The 23916-nt window shown below is 41.1% G+C and overlaps 1 protein-coding gene across 1 annotated transcript in view; it reads left to right on the forward strand.

The window, feature by feature from the left end:
- Positions 1–23916, forward strand: part of ADGRV1 (adhesion G protein-coupled receptor V1) — a 366107-nt gene that overhangs the window by 101369 nt on the left and 240822 nt on the right. The window contains exons 49-62 of the mRNA XM_040985862.1: positions 1169–1433; positions 2085–2207; positions 6890–7112; positions 7409–7613; positions 10605–10751; positions 11814–12069; positions 12867–13069; positions 14160–14336; positions 14788–14970; positions 16906–17085; positions 19364–19519; positions 20138–20255; positions 22684–22807; positions 23653–23791. Coding sequence (XP_040841796.1) covers positions 1169–1433; positions 2085–2207; positions 6890–7112; positions 7409–7613; positions 10605–10751; positions 11814–12069; positions 12867–13069; positions 14160–14336; positions 14788–14970; positions 16906–17085; positions 19364–19519; positions 20138–20255; positions 22684–22807; positions 23653–23791 — 2499 coding nt within the window. The remainder of the gene's footprint in view (positions 1–1168; positions 1434–2084; positions 2208–6889; positions 7113–7408; positions 7614–10604; positions 10752–11813; positions 12070–12866; positions 13070–14159; positions 14337–14787; positions 14971–16905; positions 17086–19363; positions 19520–20137; positions 20256–22683; positions 22808–23652; positions 23792–23916) is intronic.

The raw sequence follows: 23916 nt of genomic DNA on the forward strand, positions 1-23916 counted from the left end.
ATGTGTTGCGAGAGCATTTTGAGCACATGCATTTATCTCCGTCTTCGCTGCTCCTTTCCTGATCCAGGCCCCACTGTTTCTCACTCACATGTTGGTGTAATCTGCCAGCTGAGTTCTGAACCTTCTTACAGACCTGCTTAGATCTGTTTTTAGTTGAGTTCCTGGAGTAACCTTTTAAAAATACAAATGCTCACGTTACTCGTCATTTTAAAATCATTCATTTTCTTTCAGTTATGCTTAGAATAAATCATAAAGTATCGTAATTTAGCCTGGATTCTTTCCTAATTTGCATGCAATAGCTCTGAATTCTACCTGTGGTCCTGTATAAGGATCCTGTTTGGATGATAGGTTGTGTGGCCATGTTAACGAAAGGTACCTTGTAATGTTAGCTCTCTGCTCTTAATATTTTTCATTCAACACTTCCAGCTTCCTTTTAGTTGCATTATATAAGAGTGTGGCAAAATCTTTTTTCTTAGAAACCTTGACACATAGGTTTTCTGGACTTGACATTCATATCCATTAATCTTCTATCACAATATCCTAATTGTCTTCAGCATCTGTTTCAATTTAGTCATCTGATTTCTGATAATTTTTTGTTTGCTTTATACTAATACTCACGAAGGTAGGAAGTAGGGTTTCTAGGGATCCCTTCTGAGGCTTGCCTTACACTCTTAATGTTTGAATGAACAGAGGATTGTTTGTGAAATTATGTAAAAAGACCCAGTGTATCTGGATTTTTTACGTACAGAAGATATACCCTAAATCTTATCATGTTGCCACTTTGGGACAAAGATGGTTTACGTGTTTTTGTGGTGCTGGAGCAGCTGGTAATGTTACTGCAGATCCAGAAGTTACTAATTTTTCCATCTGTAATGTAATTCTCTACAATTTGAGGCCCTCTGCCCCCTGCTGCCACTAAGCCCGATTGAGGTGTACATTGGATACTAGTTTCTTTGATAACTTCACTTGCTTTCATTCTTCACATGTGTGCTTATGGGTGCACATACACACATGCCCACATGCGTGTGCACAGGCATGCAGATACCACGAGGAGAACTGCAGAGGTTATGTGTTGGGTGTTTCCTCATTTGACAGTATCCCCCAAGGAAATAATCCAGGTGCTGACTTCCTGGTCACAGAGAGCTGTTTATTGGAATATTCCCCACAGGTCTTCAGATGGGATGGAAGAAGCTTTGTGTGGCATGAGAAACTCCCTGTCCGAGGTGTGCTGGCCGTGGCGCTGTTCAGCAGGGCAGGCTCTGTGTTCTTAGCCATCTCCCAGACGCACCCCAGGCTGCCTTGCCTTTTATTCAAATGGTCTGGGAACAGCTTTCTGAGCTTTCAAGAGGTGCCGGTCCTTGGGACAACACAGATGGAGGCTTTGTCTTCAGGAGATGATGTCTACCTCATTTTTGCTAAAAACGTGTTTCCAGGTGAGAAGATAATGGTGTCTGTGATGCCTGTGTGCTCTGTACCAAAACTAGCTGAGCATGACGCATGTTTTTTCACGAAGATGTTCTTGCAGGAATCCTAACTGATCTGTAGAATGTTTTTTTTTAGGCTAGATGGTGAGTTCTGAATTTTGAAAAGAAAAATTAAGGATTATCACCATGATCTTGTGGTCAGGTGAACTACAACTTTTAAGTTTCATTAAAATTGCAGGAGAAGAATCAAGTGAAAAATTCTACACAGATCACATAATTAGAACGTGGAGCTATTTGAGGTGTCATGAGTAATTTGCAGTATTGGTAGGATTGAACAGTTGGTAAGACTGCTTCCAAATGTCTTTTAAAATGAGAATGTCTTTTCTTTTGCTCAGTGGAACTTTGAGAGAAACTTCCAACAGTCCTGCAGGACAGGCTTTCTGTCATTACTCTGCTGAATATCTGAGTGTGATTCGTAGCTGGCACATAGTCACTTCATGTGCAATAAAATTTTGGAAGTGCTTTCCACTTGTGTTTTGTTAAGTAAAGAATGTCAAATTTTTTTCTTCAGATCTAACAGTCCTATTGGTTGGACTATATGATTTTGCCTTTTTTTCAAAACCTTTACTTCAAATATTCATTTTTATTCCATTATTGTAGGGGAGCAGAATTCAGTTGATATTTTCATCTGGGAGACAGGACACTCTGCTTTCAGATATTTTCAGTCCCTGGATTTTGGTTTTGTTAACAAGATGCATTCCTTCACCCCAGCTTCAGGAATAGGTAAGGACCTCTCGTTGCTAATCAGTCCCAAAGTGAATATGGAAAGGCAGTGATTTTGATCTTGCTGAATTGGAGGTGCTCTCATGATGCCAGATGCCGGGGAATTTGAAATCAGGATACTGATCATGTGTATAATGTTATTATTTACTGTAGTTACCAGGCTGTACAGGAGCTCTCCGTAAGTTCTACATGTTAGAACTGAATGTTTCTGTTCTTTCACCAACATTTTCCCTTTTTCTGCACCTGCTCCTTGCCCCTGGAAGCCACTATTCCATCTTACATTCTATGAGTTTAGCCTTTTTATGCTTCAGTTGTGGATTGAGCATCCCTAGTGCAAAAATCTGAAACATGAATTCTAGGATGCTCTAAAGTACAAAACTTTCTGTGCACTGATGTTGTCAGGTAGAAAATTCCATGTTGTGGAACTTGATATTATACACAAGATGAACATTGTATCGGGTTGCCTTCAGGCTAAGCACATAAGGTGTATGTGAAACAAATGAATTTATATGTGCTTGGGTCTTAACTCTAAGATTTCAATATGTATGGAAATATTCACTAAATGTAACAATCCTTGAATTATTCTGATCCTGTGAATGTTGGATAAGGGGTAATCTCTGTCACTGAGGTAGGCACAGAAAGACAGATACTGTACTGTTATTGGTCGTGGAAAATTCTATATGCTCAAGGGAGAATGAGAGGAAAAACAATACCTTATTATGAAAGTAGTCTTGGCCTCACAGATCCTCAAATGGTGTGGGTGTCAGGGGCGTACATAACCATAATCTGAGCACGATTATGTTTGAGAAATCCTTAAAGGCAGGTAATACACTTATCTCCAGTGTATTGAATATTCTGGAAGAGACACTTTACAACTACCTAGGCAAGAGTTACAGAAGTCTCTTTACTGGCTGGTGAGTTTTACAGTACAGATTCAATGTGACTTGGCGATGTCAGCTGTCGGAACAAAGCTCTGATGCCTGGACTGGTGGGAGGGAAATGGCATAGAGCTTAGGAAGAGATACAGAAGTGGTACCTCTGCTGCGGATGGGGAGCAGCTTATTTCCGGGCATCTTTAGATGATGCAGAGGCACGTGTCAGCTGGCGTAGACTGGTTTCCCATGTTTCCTACTTGTTCCTCTGTGTGTGTACCATGCTCTCCCAGCCGGGGACCACCTCTCATCTGATCTGCCTCCACCCTGGCTCCACTTTGCATGTATCTGTTCTGCTCCACCTCTCATTAAATGACCTCTCACGGGCATCGTGATGGGAAATATTTCTGATATCACCTTACTACTTACAGCTTGAGCACTTAACACTTGATGGAATAAATTATGATTTCTGTAATACATCTACTTTTGTAATTTTGTGTCCTTATTAATGTGGCTTCTGGTTACACCTCAAGCAGACTGCTTACTGGAGTCACTTATTAGAAATAGTTGCCTAATAAGTCTTGTTAAGGTTGATGAATGTTGCCTGAATGGGTCATTAATTAACGCTATAGAATTCCACTTAGAGCTTTAAAAATATACAATGATTCTCTTTTCTAAAAGAATTCATGAATTTGTGCCAGAAGCTTGCTAAGAGACCCATTGTATGATCTTTCTTTCCTTCGCTTCTGTGATTTGAGTTTGTAGAAGGATGAAACATTCGTAGATAATTGTAGATCTCCTCAAAGCTCATACTATGCATTTAAACATTTGCTTATTTTGAATGTGTCAAATGTTTTATTAAAGGACTGTGTGGAGGCCATGACTGTGAAACTTGCTTATTTGCTTTGGTTAATGGTTCGACAGATTATTGGGTAGTGACTGAATTCTTTATATAAAAGAGGAAGACTGAATATGACAACAAATGCAAGAACAAATTTATCGGGCCCGGCGCAATAGCATAGTAAAGGTCCTTGCCTTGAATGCTCCGGGATCCAGTATGGGCGTTGATTCTAATCCTGGTGGTCCTACTTCCTGTCCAGCTCCCTGCTAGTGGCCTGGGAAAGCAGTCGAGGATGGCCCAGAGCCTTGGGTCTCTGCACCCGTGTGGGAGACCTGAAAGAAGCTCCTGGCTTTGGATTGGCTCAGCTCCAGCCATTGCAGCCACTTGGGGAGCGAACCATTGGATGGAAGATCTTTCTGTCTCTCCTCTCTGTATATCTGACTTTGCAATAAGTTTGTTTCTATAAAGATTTTAATCCCTTCCCCATTTCTCTTTCCCTTTATAGTCACTACAGTGTTTTTTTTTTTTTTTATTCCGAGCATCAGTCTTCCCTGGAAAAGCAAGAGCAAGTGAAAAAATGAAGTGTTACTTGAATATCAAGTACAGAACTGGAAGGAGAGACAAGGAAATCTATCCCCTGACTCCCTCCCCCATGGTTGCAATGACCTGAGCTGGGCCTAGCTAGAGCCAGGAGCCAGAAACTTCATTTGGGTCTCACGTGTGAATGGCAGGGGATCAAACACTGGACCAGCTTGCATTGCTTTTCCTGGGTTAGTAGTAGGAAGCTGAATCAAAATGGAGCAACTGGGACATGAACTGGTGCCCCTATAAGATGCCAGCATTGCAGGCAGCAGCCTCAGCTACACCACAATGCAAGTCTTTCTAGAGAAGTTTAACGTGTAGCAGGGAACAGATGTTGTATATTACACGAATAATTTTGTACCTGTATACAATAATCAATGAAAGGAATTAATTGCCATGAAATATTGGGATAAAATACTGTAACATACAGTGGATAATACTTGATCTGGACTGACATGGCAATTTCCTAGGAATCGTAGGATGTGCAGAAGTTAATGAGACAAGGAGCTGAACACAGACAGGTTCTAGACGGAGAACAGCAAGTGCAGAGGTCAGATGGTGACCATTAGCTTTTAGGAAAAGGTCGGGAAAAGTGGTTAAATCCAATATGTTATCAGATACACAGTTAAAGTATTATAGGGTTAAAAGCATTGGGAGTCCCTTCTATGAGATGATGATGAAGAGATGGGAATGGGGAGACAAACTGCTTCAAACCAAAGACAGGTGATGGAGGAGCTTGGAAAATGGTAGTTGATGACATGTGAAATTGGACAAGATAACGTTCATATGTGTCTCCATAAAATCCGCATGAGATTTCTGATCAGTTGTTGGGGTAGGAGAGGGAGAAGGTCAAGGCTGAGTCCCATTTCCTGCCTTACGTGGATAAATCAAAGTTCTGTAACTCTTGTGGTAAGCACCTGGGGGCAGACCGGTTTCTTGGGGTACAGGCATGTTAACAATTGAGGTGCAAAGCTGTTTTAGGCAGGGTGTGCAGAGAAACCTTCAATACCTTAGTGAGGAGTACCGCATTTTTGTGTCCTACCTAGTAAGGTATATGTGAGTCCAAGCTGACTGTTCCTTGTCTGGTTCTAAGCTTTCCTTATTGGTCTTGACCTAACCTAATTTTAAATTTTTTGAAGGGGGCACCAGAGTAACCCTGATGGTCATTGCAAGAGAGGGTGGGGATCCAAAGTTGGAACTAAGGATCAGAGAAAGCTCCCCTCCCGAGTACCGAAGGAAGTTTGCTGTTTTCTGAGGACTGTTTAGAGCTCCCGGCTATTGTTCCAATGGCATTAGATACTGTGAGGAAGGACCTGGGCATCTTCCATCCCATGTGGGAGATCAGAAATGAAGTGGATGACTTCAGCATTTTTGGTCTATGAGGGCAGTCCCATTCCCAGTGGTTGCCTTGGCAGTTGGGATATAGCCCTTGGTGCTCATACTGATAGTCTTAGGTGAGGATCCGGGAGTCTCCAGGGCTGGCATCATGGACTAAAATATAAAGAGAAGCTCTTTCTTTCATTGTTCCACATACTTTTCAATCAATTGTTTTGTATCTTTATGTTGCAATGTGTTCCTCTAAGTCAGGCATTTGTGCATGTTTTTCTATGTTTTTTTTTCCCTGATGTACAAAATCTAAAGATAGTTTCTTATTACATACAGCACACCTTCATAATTTCTGCAGATAAAAATGTGTGCTATGTCTTTGAACTCTGAAAAACATGGTTCTCTGATTCAGAAAGTGTTGGCAGAATGTGCTGCAAGCAATCCTACATTTGCTAACACTCCTTGGTATAACTCGATACCTTGAAGAATATATTAAGTAAAAATAGTTAACCTGATGAATTCTGTCTCTGCTTAATATTCAAAAGTGCCCAACGGAAGGAAGCAGTCACCTAGATCTTGAAGATCAAGGCTGTGGATTGCTCTGTGCTCTGCAATTACAAACGTGGGAACTCTAAATAGCAACATATAAAGTTCTATACTGATGTGTATCTCATAGTGTGTAAGGTTAAGATTGTAACATTTATGCTATTGGTAACTACACCAGCTGAATTCATATGGGCTTCGACTGGAAAAATACAAGTGTTAGAGCACAGGTGTGTTTTACCTTAATGTTATTTTATGTTATCAATAAATACCGATACTAATACAAGAAGATTACAGAATCACTTTGTTTTACCAGTCAAAGGCTTCTCTTACAAAACAAATGTTCAGTATCCTGTCGAGCTGGATTGATCATTTACTGTTTCAGAAGTTAAATCATATCTTGTTACTTCAGAAATGAACACAGAAGGTTGAAAGCCAGACACGTTTTGCCTTGGCACCCTTTAGGAAGTGTATTTACTATTTGTTTCTTGTTCTGGATGTCTTGTTCTTCCCTGCAGTTCACATACTTCTCCTGGGCCAGGATGCTTCTGCTCTGTATGGCTGGAATTCAGCGCTGAACCAGTTCTCTTTGGCTCTGGAAGCCCCTTCAGCTCAAGATGCAGCTTCTGTCACAGTGAAATCCCTTAATTCCAGCAAGAACTTAATTGCTGTTGTGGGAGCTGCCGACACCCATCTCTACGAGCTGGCCTATGTTTCCAGCCATTCTGACTTCGTTCCTAGGTAGGCTCAACAATTTGTGCTAAATGTCTGTTTTCTGTAACTTTGTAAGGCAATTCATTTATAAGTCTTTATTCAGTGACTGAAAAATACACAAAATGTAAGAACCATTTATTGGCCAGAAACCTGGTTATTATCCCTGGTGCCAAGATACTCCGTAGGGTATATTAAAATGCTGTTTTAAAACGTTGTAAGATTCTTCCAAATCTTGGTTATTAGCTAAAAAGTTCTGTACTAATCTGTGTATGTATCTTCAGCTTGTTTTACTCAACTCACTTTGTAAATATTTCTTATGCTAGTTCAGGTGAACTTGTATTTGAACCTGGTGACAGAGAAGCTACGATAGCAGTCAATATCCTTGATGATGTGGTTCCAGAGGAAGAAGAATCCTTCAAAGTTCAACTTAAAAACCCCAGAGGAGGAGCAGAAATTGGTGTCAATGGTTATGTGAAAATAACTATTCTTTCTAATGATGATGCCTATGGAGTTGTTGCATTCGCTCAGGTACCTGAAGTTACAGGGATCTCACAAGTCAAAACAATGTGCACTGTGCATGTGCTAGCTGCCACTGGCATGCTTGGAGTCATACCTTGAGTACGTGAGCCTCTTCCTTCCATTCTCTCGGTTACTGTCCTTTTCAGGTGAACTCCCCTGGTCATTTGCAATTTACAAACTCGTGTGCTGGACTCTGTGGCTCAACTTGTCCTAATATCAGTTTTTGTACTTAAGCCGTTGAATTTTAAGTCATATCAGTTTAGTTGTCCTTTAAAAATTTATTTGCAAGTTAAGATGGTGCAGATACTTTCTGTCTGCTTCCCAAATAGCTGCAACAACTGCAGCTGGGTCAGGCCAAAGCCAGACATTGGGAACTCCAGCCAGGTTTTGCATGTGAGTGGCAGGGGTTCAAGGTCTAGGGCATTATCTGTTATTGTCCAAGAAGGCAGTAAGCAGAAACTGGGTTGGAAGCAGAGCAATGAGGGCTGAAATTTATGCTTGAGTCTTGGGTGTTGTTAGTATTGCAAGCTGTGACTAAACACATTGCAACTTAATGCCCACTCTGACTAAATTAGTCGTGTTCTAGGAGTCTGACTATGCTGTTAGCCTTGTAACAAAGGGAAATGCTGAAGCAGAGCCTGAATATACTGTAAAAAGCTCATGAATTTCAGGGCCAAGTTTTTCATAAAAAGCCTTTTCTGTAACCCCTGTGAGGATCCCTCGTAACACTGTCATTACACATCTCACACAGGATGCAACAGTGGTGTTAGTCCTTGCTATTTCCGTGTTTAAGGACAGAGTTTATAACTGGGTTATGAACACATTTTCCCTGAAGAGCTTCCCTGGTCAATTCTCTTGCCCAGACTTCACATTTTTTTGACCAGCAAGGTAAAGCAAACATAGCCCCCTAGCATCAGGTTGTCAGTGTGGGTGAGATGTTGCCATCGAGGGAGCTGTATGCCCAGACTGAGTGTCTGGAGTTTTAATTGAAGGCTGGTCACACAGGTATCCTTTCCTGGTACATACATACCCGAATAGCAGAATCCCCAAAGAACATGTCTAACACAAATCTCACTGGACAAATAGTTCAGACATGGGGAGATATTTTAGTTCTGGGAGTAGGAGACCCCTTCTGAAACTGATCTTCATAGACCAGCTGGGAGCCAAATTGGGAGCAGGTCTTTGTAGGCAGGCCTGCTTTGCATGCTGATGAATTTGGCTTCCAGGGAAATGGTATGGGGGCACGGCAGTTGATACGGCCATACAATCTCCACCCCTGGCTTTATCCATGCATTAGACAAAAGCCTGACAGCTTGAGTGCTTAGTATGTACCTGACTTTGTATAGGTGGAGGAGAGATGCCCATCTGGCCTGTTTTAGACCTCCTGAAGTCTGGGGACAGGGCTGGGCTGGGGAGACCTTGGAGGTTAGAACTACTGTGGTCTACTTGTCCCTCCCACTCACACTGTAGTCTGATTCTCACTTGGACCTGTTCTGTATCCTGTTCCCCAATTCCACCTGTTCAACTGGAGCCTTACCGCACACGAAACATGCATGATTCCAACAGTTTCCGTGTCTACATCTCCCTTCATGAGTCTTGTTCCATTGAGACATGCTGTACCTATGACTTCTTAATTGTATCCTGAGTTCCTTATGTCCACTCAGAAGGATCCTTAATTCAGGTCCCTATGTCTGAACAGCCTCATTCTGAGAAGACATTTAGTAAATCATGAGCATTGCTTAAATATTTTTCTGATAGTTTATTAAACCTCATTTTATTTGCTGCTGCTAATGGAGGCCCTGGAGCAAAAGAGAGGTGTTTAAAAAAGACATTGTCTTCTGATAGGATCACTACTCTGCACTCGAAACAGAAACTACCCTATGCTTGAAGAAATTACTGTGAGTTGTGTTTTTAGATTATCATAGCAAAAAGATCAAGAGTGACTGCAAAGATGAGAGCATCTTTATTGCCTTTGGAGATGTCATGGGTATAATAAGGAGGGAGCCTTTGAAATATTCATTTCGAGGAAAAGCCAGTTAAATGGCTGGCAAGACTGTTACCTGTTGGATGAAGAATGATCTAGTCACAAAGGATAGATGCTCAAACGTTGGTCATAGGAAGCAAGCAAGGGATTCTGATGAGAGAGGGATATTTCTGGAAGGTGAAAGAGACTTGCCTCTAGGTGGGAATGAAAGGACATGAAGCAGAACCAAAGCAGAGGATGTGGATTTAAGGATGACACTGTTCGCAAGTGAGCACCCTGCTTGTGCTGATGAGGTTACTGTTTCATAAGACGCTGAGATTGTATACTAGGTTTATGCAAAAACAATGGCAGAGACTACCTTGAAGGAGAGGTTTTCCTGCTGAACAGGTTGGTTACATGCTAGGAATTTACTATTGAAAACAATGTGCTGTCTGAGAACTGTGTTGTAAGGGGTCAGGATTGTGACCTGTTTGCAACACTGGCACCCAGTATCAGTGCTGGGTCAAGGCCCATTGCTGTGCATTTAATCCAGCTTACTGCTAATGATCTGGGAAGAGTGGGGAATGGCTAAAGTGCTTGAGCCCTTACCACCTACATGGGAGACTCAGAGTTGGTAGTTCCTGGCTTCAGCCTGTCCCACTTTTTGGGGTTGGGGCTATTTGGGGAATGAACCAGCAGGTAGAAGATTTCATGTTTATCTTTATCACTATCCCTGTTTGTCACTCTTTTATATAAATAATAACAATTTCAGTTAAAGAAATGATGTACATTTTATGCTCAATTAGAAAAAGAGAAATATAGAATTGAAACTAATTTTACAATACTTTTCCTTTTAAGTTAGAAATTTGCTTATTTAAGCTTGCACATTTTAAAATCTTATTTATCCTGTTTCTTAACTCCTGTTTTTCCATTTACTATATATTGTTGCCTAGTACTGTGAAGTTGGCAGATGCATAACAAAATGATATATTTCACTAATTTCAAGGTATGTTTGATCACTTCTCGGTATTTTTCAGAATTCACTGTACAAACAAGTAGAAGAAATGGAACAAGATAACCTGGTAACCTTGAATGTTGAGCGCTTAAAAGGCACATACGGCCGTGTAACTGTGGCATGGGAAGCCGATGGGAGTGTCGGTGATATTTTTCCTACTTCAGGAGTGGTATGTAATATAGACAATTACTGGAGAGGGTTCAGTATGGTTACTTTGGGACTACATCCTTTGCTATGATATGTTTTGAGTCTCATCACATCAATGCTACATTCCTAGAGAGAACAGTTTACCAATGGTTTTGCTGTGGTTACTGTTCTTTTTCTCCTTCTAAGGCAAGATTATCTGTAAAAACTCATCCCTTTGGAAGTTCAGTAGATTGTGGATGTGTTCCAGCCTCATCAGGAGGATGGAGTGGATCAAACTGGTCATGGAAAGATGGTTGAGAACTGTGTCCAGAGGTTTACAGGGGAGATGGGTCTGCAAGGAAGTGAGGAGGGCAGGAACATGGAGAGGCAGAAGTTGGTCCATGCAGAACTGTGACTGAGGTTGATGTGAGAGGGCCGTGCGGGAGAGCTGGCCCTGTGGACTTGTTCCATGTAGGACTGAGCCCCTGCTGTCTCCGCGTTAGTGGTCCTCGCCCTGAAGCTGCCCTGTGAGTGTAGCATGCGCAGGAGAGGCTTTGCTGCGTCTGAGGGTGATTCCCAGGGGGAGACGTGGGAGCAGCAGGAGGATGGATGCAGCAGTCCCACCAAGGACTCGGACGTACATGGGAGATCCGGAAGTTCCTGCTTGAGATGGGTTCCGCTCGGGGATTTAAAGCCATTTGGGGAGTGAACCATCAGACAAATGATCTTTCTTTCTGTCTCATCTTCTCTCTGTAAATCTGCCTTTCCAATAAAAGTAAACTGTAAAGAAAACGTGGGGTGTGCTACCTGTTACTTTCTGTAGGTCTTTATATGTGGACACTAATATAGAGGGTCCCAAGGGGACGAGTTACTTCGTATTGTAATGAAGAGTGGGCTGTGGTGGTTGGACAGTAGGATTTACTTTGGTTTTTCCTAAGGAGCTTGGACTTTGAATATGAAATGTAGCTCACTTACCAGTAGAATCATGCTATACTATTTAACATCTGTTTTTCAGTGATGGCACATTAGCAAAGTCAAGCTGTTTGAAATTTTTGACTGCATCGGATTGCAAGATAAGTGGAATGATGTTTCTTTCCTATTTTAGATTTCCTTTGCTGAAGGGCAGGCGCTGTGTATGATCACCCTGACTGTTCTCGCTGATGACATCCCAGAGTTGTCCGAGACAGTGAGCATAACTCTCACCCACATCAGCACAGAAGGAATTGAAGAGCCATCAAAAGTCGCTACCATTGATGGGAGAAGAAGCAAGTCTGTGCTAACCATTCTGCCCAGTGACTCACCCCATGGCTTGGTGGGCTGGCATGCTGAGTCTCTCTTTGTGAGGGTAGTAGAACCCAGAGGTAAGTTCCGGTAACTATTCAGGCATTAGAAGTTTCCCTGGATAATGTAATTGTAATTACAGGAAATACAAATTCTTTTATGCTTTTTCAGTTTGAAAAGCTTTAATGTTTCCTGTTTTTATTAGATTTCATGATCATGCTATCATTAAAAATGCCCTTATAAAGAACTCATGAAAGGCTGGTGTGCCATAATAATATCAAGTCACAGCATCAGAGGGGACTAGTTTCATTCTATTTTCCTTTTTGTCCTTTCTTTGTTCTGCACCTCTACATTTCAAATAAAATCTTTTTAAAAATCGCTATCCTGCAAAATTTGTGTACTTACTTGAAAGACAGTGTCAGGGAGATGGGGAAGCGGAGGCACTTCTGTTGGCTTTACCCATGCCTGCAACAGCCAAGGCTGGGAAGCCAAGAGCCAGGGACTTCTCGCAGGTCTCCCATGTGGGTACAGGGGTTCAAGTACTTGGGCCATCTTCCACTGTTTTCCCAGGTGCATTTGCAGGGAGCTAGATCAGGAAGTGGAGCAACCAGGATTTGATCCGGTGCTCTTGTTGGACACTAGCACTGCATGTGCTGGCTTAACACCCTATGCCACACCATTACACCCCAACCAGTAGCTCAGAGTAGGTAGCCAAAGCTTATGCCATGCATGCTAGGATGTGGCATTGGAAATAGCAGAACTGGGATAGATAGATGCCACAAATGGGTTCTGGCTGAGGACAGAAGTCTCCTAGGAGTGTGCATCATCTTAGGCCTCTTTGCCTGACGGAAGCTTACTGGAGACTTGTATCTCACAGAGAACATTAGCATCCTTCAGTTACGAATTGTTCGAGAGAGAGGATTGTTTGGAGACATTGCAGTTCACTTGGTAGCGAAGCCCAATTCCTTGCTGCATGTTAATAATCAAGCTACTGAGAATGAAGATTATGTGCTGCAAGAGGCCATGGTAATCATCAGAGAAAACGTAACGGAAGCTCACGCTGAAGTTGCCATTTTGCCGGTGAGTCTCACACTCCTGAGTACAATGTGATATGGGAGATGCTTTTCATGGTGAAGTGGTGATGCTCTTATGTGTAAAAATGATTTTCCAGAGGATGCTGTGTGGCCTTTTAAAGTCTGTTGATCGTTTGCATTTACTTTTAAGCTGGGATAGTGCTTAAATGAAACAGGAAGCATTGAATTTGAATTGTGTGTCTGGATCTACTGATACACTGATAGGTTAGTTGATTTAAACTGAATGAAAAACCCAGATCATTTTTTTTAAGTTACTGTTTTAAAAGGATGCACTTGTCATCTCATTGTGTAATTGAATCAGGATTTGTATTAAGGTGGTTTGATCTGATTTCATTTGTATCTGTGCCTGCATTATAGAATCATGTGTATCTATGTATTTGGAGAGAACATGTGGATGTATCTGTATTGATACACAAGAAACAAAGTGGCAATGACATTAGTGTTACCAATATTTGCTAACAAATGTATGTGTACTGAAATAAAAAACAGCCAGAGCATTCTATAATCTTTCGTCTAGTAATGGTTGTCAGTAGTACTAGCCAGTGATGTGCGATAGAGAGGGCAGTGTGGGTAAGGCGTAACAAAGATATTTCAGTTTCATGTTCTTTTTACCTTTTGAATTTAAAAATGTAACTTTTTGAGTTTTTGTTACTTATCAAAAAATAAACATTCCTTAAAAATTAAGTTTAACACTGAGTTGCATTTACATGTACAATTCTAGAATCCTCAGCTTTAAATTATTAATGCAGCATTGAGTAGTTTCTCTTAAATTTGGGGCAATGAGTATAAATAGGAAAAACATACTCAATAAGTCATCCTTAAAGTTTTGGGATTGATTTCTTAAAAAAAATGATCTTACAGTCTGATTTACTTAGACATCATTATTGACTATCCTGTAGATCTCAAATTAATGGGAACACATGTAAATATGATGTGGGGTCTTTTTGATGTGTGAGAGTGGGTCATTTTTGCAGAAAGTTAGTTCTTTACTGGAGAGACCATGTTTCCAGTGAAAATAGAACATCTTCCTAAACGTGAATGCCCTCTGTTTCCCTGTGCCCTCCCTGCCATCCTAGGATGACGTTCCTGAGCTGGAGGAAGGATTCACCATCACCATCAGGGAGGTGACCCTGGGGCACTCCGATTTCTCTGCGGGACAGCCCAGTGTGCAGGGGCCTGGGCTGCAAGTTGCTGAACTACTGATTGAAGAAAATGATGACCCCAGGGGAATTTTTATGTTTGCTGTGAGTAGAGTGAGATGACCTTCTGTATAGTTAGAGCTATTTGGAGGCTTCTCCTTGCTGATTTTGCTGTTTTGGAAGGTAATTGGCTCTGCTTGTAGAATATTTGTAAATGGATAAACAGCCACATAGATCTTATAAACTAAGTTCTGTTTGAGGTAGACCAAAAGATTAAGCCAATTTATTTACATTAAATATGAATCTTGAAGACCTATCACATAAATATTAATTACATTTTCGAAGGCACTGTGGAAGGTCTCAAATGTTCATGGAAAATGCATACCTTGATTAAAACAAAACTGCATGGTTTTCAAACTTTTTTGCAGCTGAATAAGCATATCTTGATTTTTTTTCCCTGAGATTTTCGAAGTCCCTATCATTAAAGAAACACAAGTAGAAACAGTTGATACTGTTTACTTCGCTGAGTTCTGTCTTGTCTTGCCTTTCAACTTGCACTTTACAGGATGCTGGTGAAGTTATTACTGCTTATGAGGTGCCACCTCCCTTGAACATTCTTCAAGTTCCTGTGGTCCGGCATGCTGGAAACTTTGGGACGGTCAGTGTTTATTGGAAAGCAGCAGCAGATGGTGTTGGCCTGGAAGACTTTAAGCCATCTCATGGGATTCTTGAATTTGCGGAAGGACAGGTAGGCTAGCCATGTACACGCTAGCATTTTCTGGTTCTATCCCAAACGATTGTCAGTCACCCAGCAATGGTGGATGAAACTGTTAGGTGAAACGAACATCATTAAGATAGAATTTGTTAAGGATCTAGGAAGAGAAACTTAAGAGGCAAGAATCTTTTTCTCTGAGCTTTCATACCCAATCATATTTGGTGTTGAAGCTCTAAAACAGGGCAGTAATTTAGAAGTACCTGACCATGTGTAAGAAATTATATTGTAAACTCTATTTCTATGAATGTTGCTTTCATACTATGTATTTCTCCATGCTAAAAATACAAGTATGTATTAAAATCTACACTGCAAGTTGGCACATACTTAATATTGAAAACTTATTTTATTTTATCATCAAAGACTAATATGATAGGAAAGGAATAAAACATGTAAAACTAGGAAAAAAAAAACCAGTACTTCAGATTTCAGACAATGCAGTCTTAAAAAAATTGCAGAATATTCCTCAAGCATTCTAAGTTATATAAACTGAGAATTTTTTAAAAAGATGTTTTTGCACAATTTTTATTAGTAAATAGAAAAAGCAAGTCAACATCCATGAAAATGTAAGAAACTGAATCATTCTAACTGCAAGGTAATCTGATTTTGCTCAGATATGCATTGTATATGAACTTGTTAGCTATCCCTGGGAGAAGGTATATGCTGCTATACATTAATCATAGTTCTGGATTTTCCTACACATAGTAATTTTTAAAAGATTTTAAAAAGATATCTTTATCAAAGACATTACAGATGGACAGGTCTTCGATCTGCTATTTCCCAAATGGCCACAAGGGGCCTTGGTTGGTCCTGCTGAAAGCCAGTAGCCTGGAATTCCAGCTATGTCTGGAATTCTATGTACTTGAGCATAGGCTCAAGTACTTGGGCCATCTTCTTTCCTGGTGCGTTAGCAGGAGGCAGGGTTGGAAGTCGAGCAGTCAGGGGTGCCAGCTATTCCAAGGGGTGTCTTAACCAAGAATGACCTAGAGATTACGAACATTTTTTGACTGGCTTTGAAATATTTGCTTCTAAAGGGAGGGGAGGGTAAGTAGCTTAGGTTTTTTTTTTTTTTTTTGCTTTTGTTTTTAATTGAGCAGAAGCAATGTGATTTGCACTGAAGCAACCTTTCTCTTTCAATTGCATTTTCTGCTCTTGGTTCTTCACATTAAGTCTCATCACTTGAGCCTCTCAGAACCAGCTTGGTTCTTAAAATTCACATTCCACAGGGAAGGTTTCCTTGACTGTCGGTGCGGTGTGGACCTTTTAAGAGGTTCTAATTTTAGCACTTAATTTTATTCAAGTTTCTTCCTGAGTGTGGCAGCTGGGTTTCTCGCTGGTCTCCATTGTTAAGTTTAAGGTATAAGGTTCATTTAGGTAAAAAAAAATTTCATTTTCTCAAACATCAGAGTCTTGGAATTTCCATTTGTGATACATAATATTTTAAATGTAATACTAAATCTGGGATATTTCTACACCCTGTAGTGATATTCCAAAGCTAGACCAGATTTATTTATACTTTTATCAACAGTTTCAGTATAGACCCTGACAAATGAACTGAATTCTCGTAAGCATCTTAAGAATAGCAAATTTGGGTTTTCTTCCTGACTTTAACCTTCTACATGAAGAGTATTTCAGGCCACTCTATTTTTTTTTTTCCTTCAAGAATCCATTCTCTTATCTTTACATACTACTAAATCTCATTACATATGTAATTTCATTTATTTCCAAAATACTGGATTTAAAAGTTTCCAACTTTAAAAGTCATGTGTGTTTCTAATAATTTTATAACAGCTGAAAAATTTTTTTTAGAGTGTGTCTGATTTTCAGCTAGAAAATTACAAGTCAAACTTGAGATGTCATTTTTTCCTTCCCCGTCTGCCGAACTCACCCCGTTCTTTTCTCCCTTTGCAGGTGATTGCAGTAATAGAACTTGCCATCATAGATGATACTGAGTTTGAACTCACAGAAACGTTCAATGTTTCCTTAGTCAGTGTGACTGGAGGTGGCCGGCTTGGTGATGATGTGGTATTAACTGTTGTAATTCCACAAAATGATTCTCCGTTTGGAATATTTGGATTTGAAGAAACGAGAGTAAGTTTAAGATACCAGGGGGTGTGTGTTCCTGAGCTAATTTTCCAGGTAGTGTTCAGTGTGACTATTTTTGTTCAATGTTTTGTTCACTGAGCAGTCTCCTCTGAGGGTCTTTGGGGTTGGCTATGGGTGCTGAGTACCATCTCCCACCTGCTCTCTCATAGCAGGACTCAGAGCTCTCAACACCAAGCAGTTACTAAGGGGAAGCAATTCCTATTAGTTAGGCGAAAGTAGTCCAAGAATTCTGTGCCCACAGCTTCTCCATATGCCCTACTGCTAGACGACCACATTGGCCCAGAGGCTGGATGCACAGTGGGTCTGGCTGCGGCATCCCAGCACAGGTTAGCAGTTCAGGGTTCTGCTTCATCCACTGGTTTAATCTTTGCAGAGCTGAGGTTGAGTAAGACCCCTACGTCATCCCTCACTCACGCCTCCCCCTCCTGAGATTTCATTGGTTGTTTACTTCGAAGTCCGACTATTACTGCTTTACCCACTGTGGCACAAATAAAGTGGCGAGATCAGTCAGGACAATTAAATGCTTATATAGCTGGGTTTGGTAACCACTACCATATTATAAAGCACCACGGAGTCTTAATGACTAATCCATGATTTTTTTTCTTCACAATTTACTTTGAAAGGAACTCCCAAGAAGAAAGTATCATAAAAACTTTTAATTTCTATATGCCCAGTGACCTTTCTGTCACTCTTCTTTTCACTTAGTTATATAGATCACAATGCAACATATATCCTAGTTGATAATAAACCAATTGCTATCACACCCATTGTCTTTTTTGCCCTATGTATTCAATGCTAGACCTACATCTGAGCTACGTATCTAAGATGTATTATGCTTTACACATGGTAGGTGTACACATGGAAATGTGCTTGAGAAACATTTGATTCCATAGATGAAGCATTTCACAATGTAGTTCATAATAGATTTTTTCTTCAGAAATAGGTTTGGTCTCCAAGGAGTAGTAGGAAAAATGCTGAATATGAAGGCCAAAATATCTGAATTAAGTTCTAAACTCCTTGTCTCCAAGTGTTTGTGTATGTAAATCTCAAAAGGTTGTGGCAAAATGGAAATTGGAAGATAGGTTTAAGTGTTAAAAATTTGGAAATAGTTTCTGAGGTATGCCTTTGCCATTAACTTTGAGGATCCCCAGGTTTCTGTGATGTTTAAATAGATGAAGTAGGTGCAAGAACTGAAATAATAGCTCAGTAAACCATGGTTGTCTTTACATAGCTCCTTAGTGCAGAAGAATCTTGTGGGAATGCAAAGCATGTGCAAAGCATTGTTGCAGCTTGTATTTCCATAACAGATGCTATGAGCTCAGTTTGGACTTTGATAGAATCTTATAATTCTTTTTTTTTAAAGATTTATTTTTATTATTTTTTTATTGGAAAGGCGGATATACAGAGAGGAGAGACAGAGAGGAAGATCTTCCGTCCGATTATTCATTCCCCAAGTGAGCGCAACGGCCGATCTGAAGCCAGGAGCCTCTTCTGGGTCTCCCACACGGGTGCAGGGTCCCAAAGCTTTGGGCCGTCCTCAACTGCTTTCCCGGGCCACAGGCAGGGAGCTGGAAGGGAAGCGGGGCTGCCGGGATTAGAACCGGTGCCCATATGGGATCCTGGGCGTGCAAGGCGAGGATCTTAACCACTTGCGCCACCGCGCCGGGCCCAAATCTTATAATTCTTATGGATGAGTAAACAGTAAAGGGTTTTTTAAACTTGAAGACACTCAAGTTGTTAAAACTTCAGCTAATTCGGAGGACAGTTGAGGTCTGCATTGTTTAGGGAGCCTGGTAGTTAGAACCAAGAATCCCTTAGAAGCAGTTCCTTTATGGAAGTGTTGGTGTCGTGTTCGCATAAGGGTCCTATACCAGGGATCCTCGTCGGCTCTTTGGTTTGCCTGTTCTGCAGCTGGCAAGCCAGGCACCTGACTTCGTCCATCAGGAGACATTGCTCTCACATAGAAACTGGGATCCTCTTTTCAATGATTCTGGGAAAAGAGGGAATGGGGAAGATCCTGTGGATGCTCATGGCACATTGGGAACAGGCTCTATCCTCCTGCTTCTGTTGGTCAAAATTCAGCCACATGATCTGCCTAGTGGTTAGTGATAAGTAACTGAGCAGTCAGGAAAGAATGGAAAAAGAATGTGTTGAAACATTGGCTTTTTGTTGCATGTTCGTGATGCAGTAAAGAGTTCTTAAACGCTGCCATCATGTAAATCTAAGAATGATTGCATTTGTTCTTGTCTTTTCCTTATTTCAGGTAATGGTGGATGAGTCCCTGCTGTCTGACTCCCGTGTGACCCTGACAGTTGTCCGGTCTCCGGGAGGAACAGGAGCCGTCCGACTTCAGTGGGCCCTGGAGGAGAAAGCTAAAGGCAGCCTCAGCCCTCTGAATGGGACGCTGCATTTTGATGAGGTAGAGTCAACATTGGAACTGCTGTTCTTTTTGTCTTTTGTTTGTGTCTGATTTTCTTATTTCACTAATGAGTTCATATGATGGTATTCAATGTGTGTGGAATGTTTTTAAAATCCACGTGCATATTGGGGGGGGGAATCACACCCACTCAGAAAACCCTAGATTTCTGAAATTAAGGTTCTTACTTTTTTTACTCAAACTAAGCCTCTCTGACCATCAAAACTGCATTCCTTAACATTTCCTGTCCTGATTGGTACAAATTCAGACATTCATCTTTTAACCATAGTACCACACGTTCTGTCCCATTGAAGAGCTTAACTGAAGACTTGTGTGTACATCATTTGGCTCTCTATAAAATCCTGGGCAAAGTGCTCATAATTCCCAGGAAATGTGGGGGTTGTATTAAAGTTAAAACTTTGCCATTGAAAACCTGAATGAGATCTGTGATCAGATCGGATTTTTAGGTCATTTTTCCCAGAATATAACTCATGATCCCAGGTGACCAAAAGAGCAAATGTAGGAAATGGTCATAGCAGAAACACTACCCCGCTGCTAGGAACAAGCGAAAGTTGGCTTGGATCCGAGCGTGAAATGGATTGTTCCTTTCATTTTGTGTAGACCGAGTCCCAGAAGACCATTGCTTTGCATTCCATTCAAGACATGGTGCTGGAAGAGGACCGCCGCTTCACCATTCAGCTGACACCGCTCGATGAGGTAGAAATTTCTACAGTGAAAGGTAAGAGAAACGTGTTTCCAGAAATGAGAAAATCAGCAAAATGTTGTCAGACTCATTAGTGGCAAACCTAGGCAATGGTGGTTTTCCTTATTTCTAAAATGGTTGCTGAAACACACCATTTTCCACCTGCATTATTGGTAAAGGATTTAACAAAAATTATTAAAGGTCACGGGTTAGAGTGTATGCTGCTTAGGATGTGTGTGTTTAAAGATGTTAGGTTGGTCAGATGCCTGTGTCCCGTAGTAGAGTTCTGGGGTTCAGTTCCCAGCCCTGGTTCCTGTTTGCACATGGTGCAGAACCTGGGAGGCAGCATTGATAGCTGCAATATTTGGCTTCTTGTTATGGGAACTGGATTTATTGCCAGGGTCTCGCTTCAGCCTCAGCCCTGGCTGATGTGGTCATTTTGGAAAATAGACCAGTAGCAGGGAGCCTGCTCCTGTTCTTAATCTTTCTGTCTGCTTCTCCAATTAATTACAATAATACACTAATAAATTATGGAAATAAATTACAACAAATAACTAAATATACACATTATGTATTTTTAAAGATTTTTTTTTTGTTTAAAGGTAGTACAGAAATGATAGAGCAGTCTCTAATCCACTGGTTCACTCCCCCAATGGTAGCAATGGCTGGAGCAGGGCTAATCCAAAATCAGGAGCTGGGAGCTTCGTTCTGCTTTCCCAGATGGGTGTAGGGGCCGTTGGCTGCTGCTTTCCCAGGCATAATAGCAGGAACAGGAAGTGAAGCAGCCAGGACATGAACTGGTGCTCATGTGTGATGCAGGTGCTGCAGGTACGGGCTTAATGTAATACACCATGGTGCCAGCCCCAATTGTAACAACATTTAGCCTGTGAAAGCTGTTTTAAGGTCCAATAGTAGGAGTGGTTGAATGTGACAGACGATACAGCTGGGGCCCAGCACAGTGGCCTAGTGACTAAAGACCTCGCTTTGGACATGCTGTGCTGGTTCTAATCCCGGCAGCTCCACTTCCCACCTACCTCCCTGCTTGTGGCCTGGGAAAGCAGTCGAGGACAGTCCAAAGCCTTGGGACTCTGCACCTGTGTGGGAGACCTGGAAGAAGTTCCTGGATCCTAGCTTTGGATCTTTCTCACTGTCTCCCCTCCTCTCTGTGTCTGACTTTCCAATAAAAATAGATCTTTTTTTTTAAAAAAAAAAAAGACTATACAGCCAATCAAAATGATGCAGTGAAAAAATCTTGAATTATGTAGAAAATAAGAGCATGTGACCGCATGGATAATTTTAATGTCATTAAAGCAACCTTCACAATATTGTCAGTGTAATCATTCTTTGTCAGAAGTCTGTTTTACATGAATTTTAAATGGCTTATTTGAAATAGTAATAGTGCTTTGATGCTTGTATTTTTGAAACATAATGATCATAAAGCATTATTTTACAACTTGGTATTGCAATATTACAATCTACAATAACTACTTTCATCTGAAAGTACTACCTACAAATTTTGATATTTCAAGAAAACTGTTTTCTGCAACTCATTTGCTTATGGTCTAGATTTATCTCTTGGAACTTAAAAGGAAAGATTAATGATTCTAAAAATGTTTTATTGTGTTATCAACAGTGATAACCAAAACGTCCTAGAAATTGGCATGAAAGCTGGCTTATTTTTGTCTTGTTTTGCCATCAAGAATTCCTTTTGTGTAAGAGTTAGTAGTTTAGATTAAATTGAGTTTCATAGCCAAGAAAATGGTCAGATTGTAGAGTGTCAGTTCATGTATTCAGGAGGGTTGTCTTTTGGCATGTTTGCCCAGAGTCGTGGGTACCAAGTCTGTCAGGGAATTATCTCATTGAACGATCGTCATCTCTGACTTTTGAGTTAGCTCAGCAGTCTGTCCTGTTACAGTGATGGGTTAATTAGCAGGTAAACACCTGGACACGTGAATGAGAATATTAAAGTGATAGCATATGTTTTTAAAACCAATATAAAACATTTTTTGTTTGAGATTGTAAATGACAAACCCCTTGGCTTCATGAGCCCTTTCCATTTTGTATATATAGTAAGCCAAATCATTGTTTCAAAAAAAAAAAAAAAAACACAACACCACCACTGAAATGTAGATCTGGAAGCAGTTTTCAAGTTACCAGCTAAACTATAATCCAGGTGCTTGATTATTTGATGTAATTTTTTTCACTTGGGTAGAAATATTTGGCATAGCTTTCTTAAATGCTTGCAGTCAGTTGGTAGAGATCAGAACGTTATTAACAAGTGCCACCGAAATTGTTGCTTTTACCACAGAACTGCTGGATACAGCCACACAGCCAATTGCTGTGAGTTGTAAAATGCTAACTATACAAGGGAGTTGATGTGAGCAGTAGGGGGACATTTGCTTCTATAGGAATAGAAAGTGCATGGGTGTGCTCACTGAAAGTTACAAAGTCATCTGTGACACAGGGAGTGCCTTGATCATCATCCAAGGAGAGAAGGGGGCAGCATCAGAAGTGGCGATCGCTGCGTCCTCAAGGCACGTGCTCATTGGGGAACCCTGTGCCAGGTACAATGGGACTGCCATCATCAGGTAAGGGCTGCCTGACTTTTCCTTGGCCTCTGTCACGGGTGATGAAGTTGGATTTGAATATCTGCTTGAAATGCCTCAATCTCAAGTCCCTATGTAGTCCCCATGCATTGTCATTGACTATTTTGCTAACATCCTGTGAATAAACTCTGCAAAGTGGAAATCCTAACCCGTGTCAAGGTCAGATTGTGATGTGTCTGACTTGGGTGATTGACAGCAGGAGTGAGGTTGAGCCACTCTCACTCCCGGCCCTGTCCTGTCCCTACATATGTCATTGGCACCACTGTGGACATTCCTCAGAAACCCATCAGGGTCGAACATTTGGGTGCCTAGCATTCAGAAGGGGTCCCTAACGTCACTAAGTTGGCATGAACATGGGCAAATCCCTTTGTCCCACTTATTCTCACAAGGAACAGGACAGGAACTACCATTATAACAACTGGATTCAGCTTAGTGTATTTTTCTTCTTGGTATTATCCTGGGGTAATGCTTTCTTCCTTTCCGTTCGCATGTTCATGCATTTACTGATCTAAATAACTGGGTTTGGCAGTTCTTAAGTCCTTGAGTGTTCAGTGAGAAGTCTATAAGGACTCACTTGCAGCCCTTTAAGTGTCCCATAGTAGTCTTTGGTTTTGGAGAGTATTCTTGTCAAGATACTTACTCCATCTCTGCCCTTTGGCATGTAGCCATCTTTGAATGACATGATACTGTGTTGCTTTATAGTTGATAGATGAGGTTACTTAAAACTATCATGCTCTTGAAATAAGTGATAATTGATTAAATGACAGCAAATGTCTCAGAGCTTCCAGTAAAAATGTGCTGAACATGCATTTGCATTAATTCCATAGCCTGGTTCGTGGCCCAGGGATCTGGGGAGATGTCACTGTGTCTTGGAGGATATTCCCACCCTCCTTGGGGGAATTTACAGAAACATCAGGAAAACTGGCCATGCGGGATGGACAGTCAGCAGCTGTTGTAGTCCTGCAGGTAACAGTGTTGGTTGTTTGTGTCCATGCTCCATGTGTTTGCACCTGGCGGTTGGGAGAGTGGTGTTTGTATGATAGGAATGTTTCATGGATTCTGCTGTTAATGACCCTTCCTGTCCTTGGCCA

This window comes from Ochotona curzoniae, unplaced genomic scaffold (assembly GCF_017591425.1).
Source record: "Ochotona curzoniae isolate NIBS_2020 unplaced genomic scaffold, NIBS_Ocur_1.0 contig_4501, whole genome shotgun sequence".
Lineage (NCBI taxonomy): Eukaryota > Metazoa > Chordata > Mammalia > Lagomorpha > Ochotonidae > Ochotona > Ochotona curzoniae.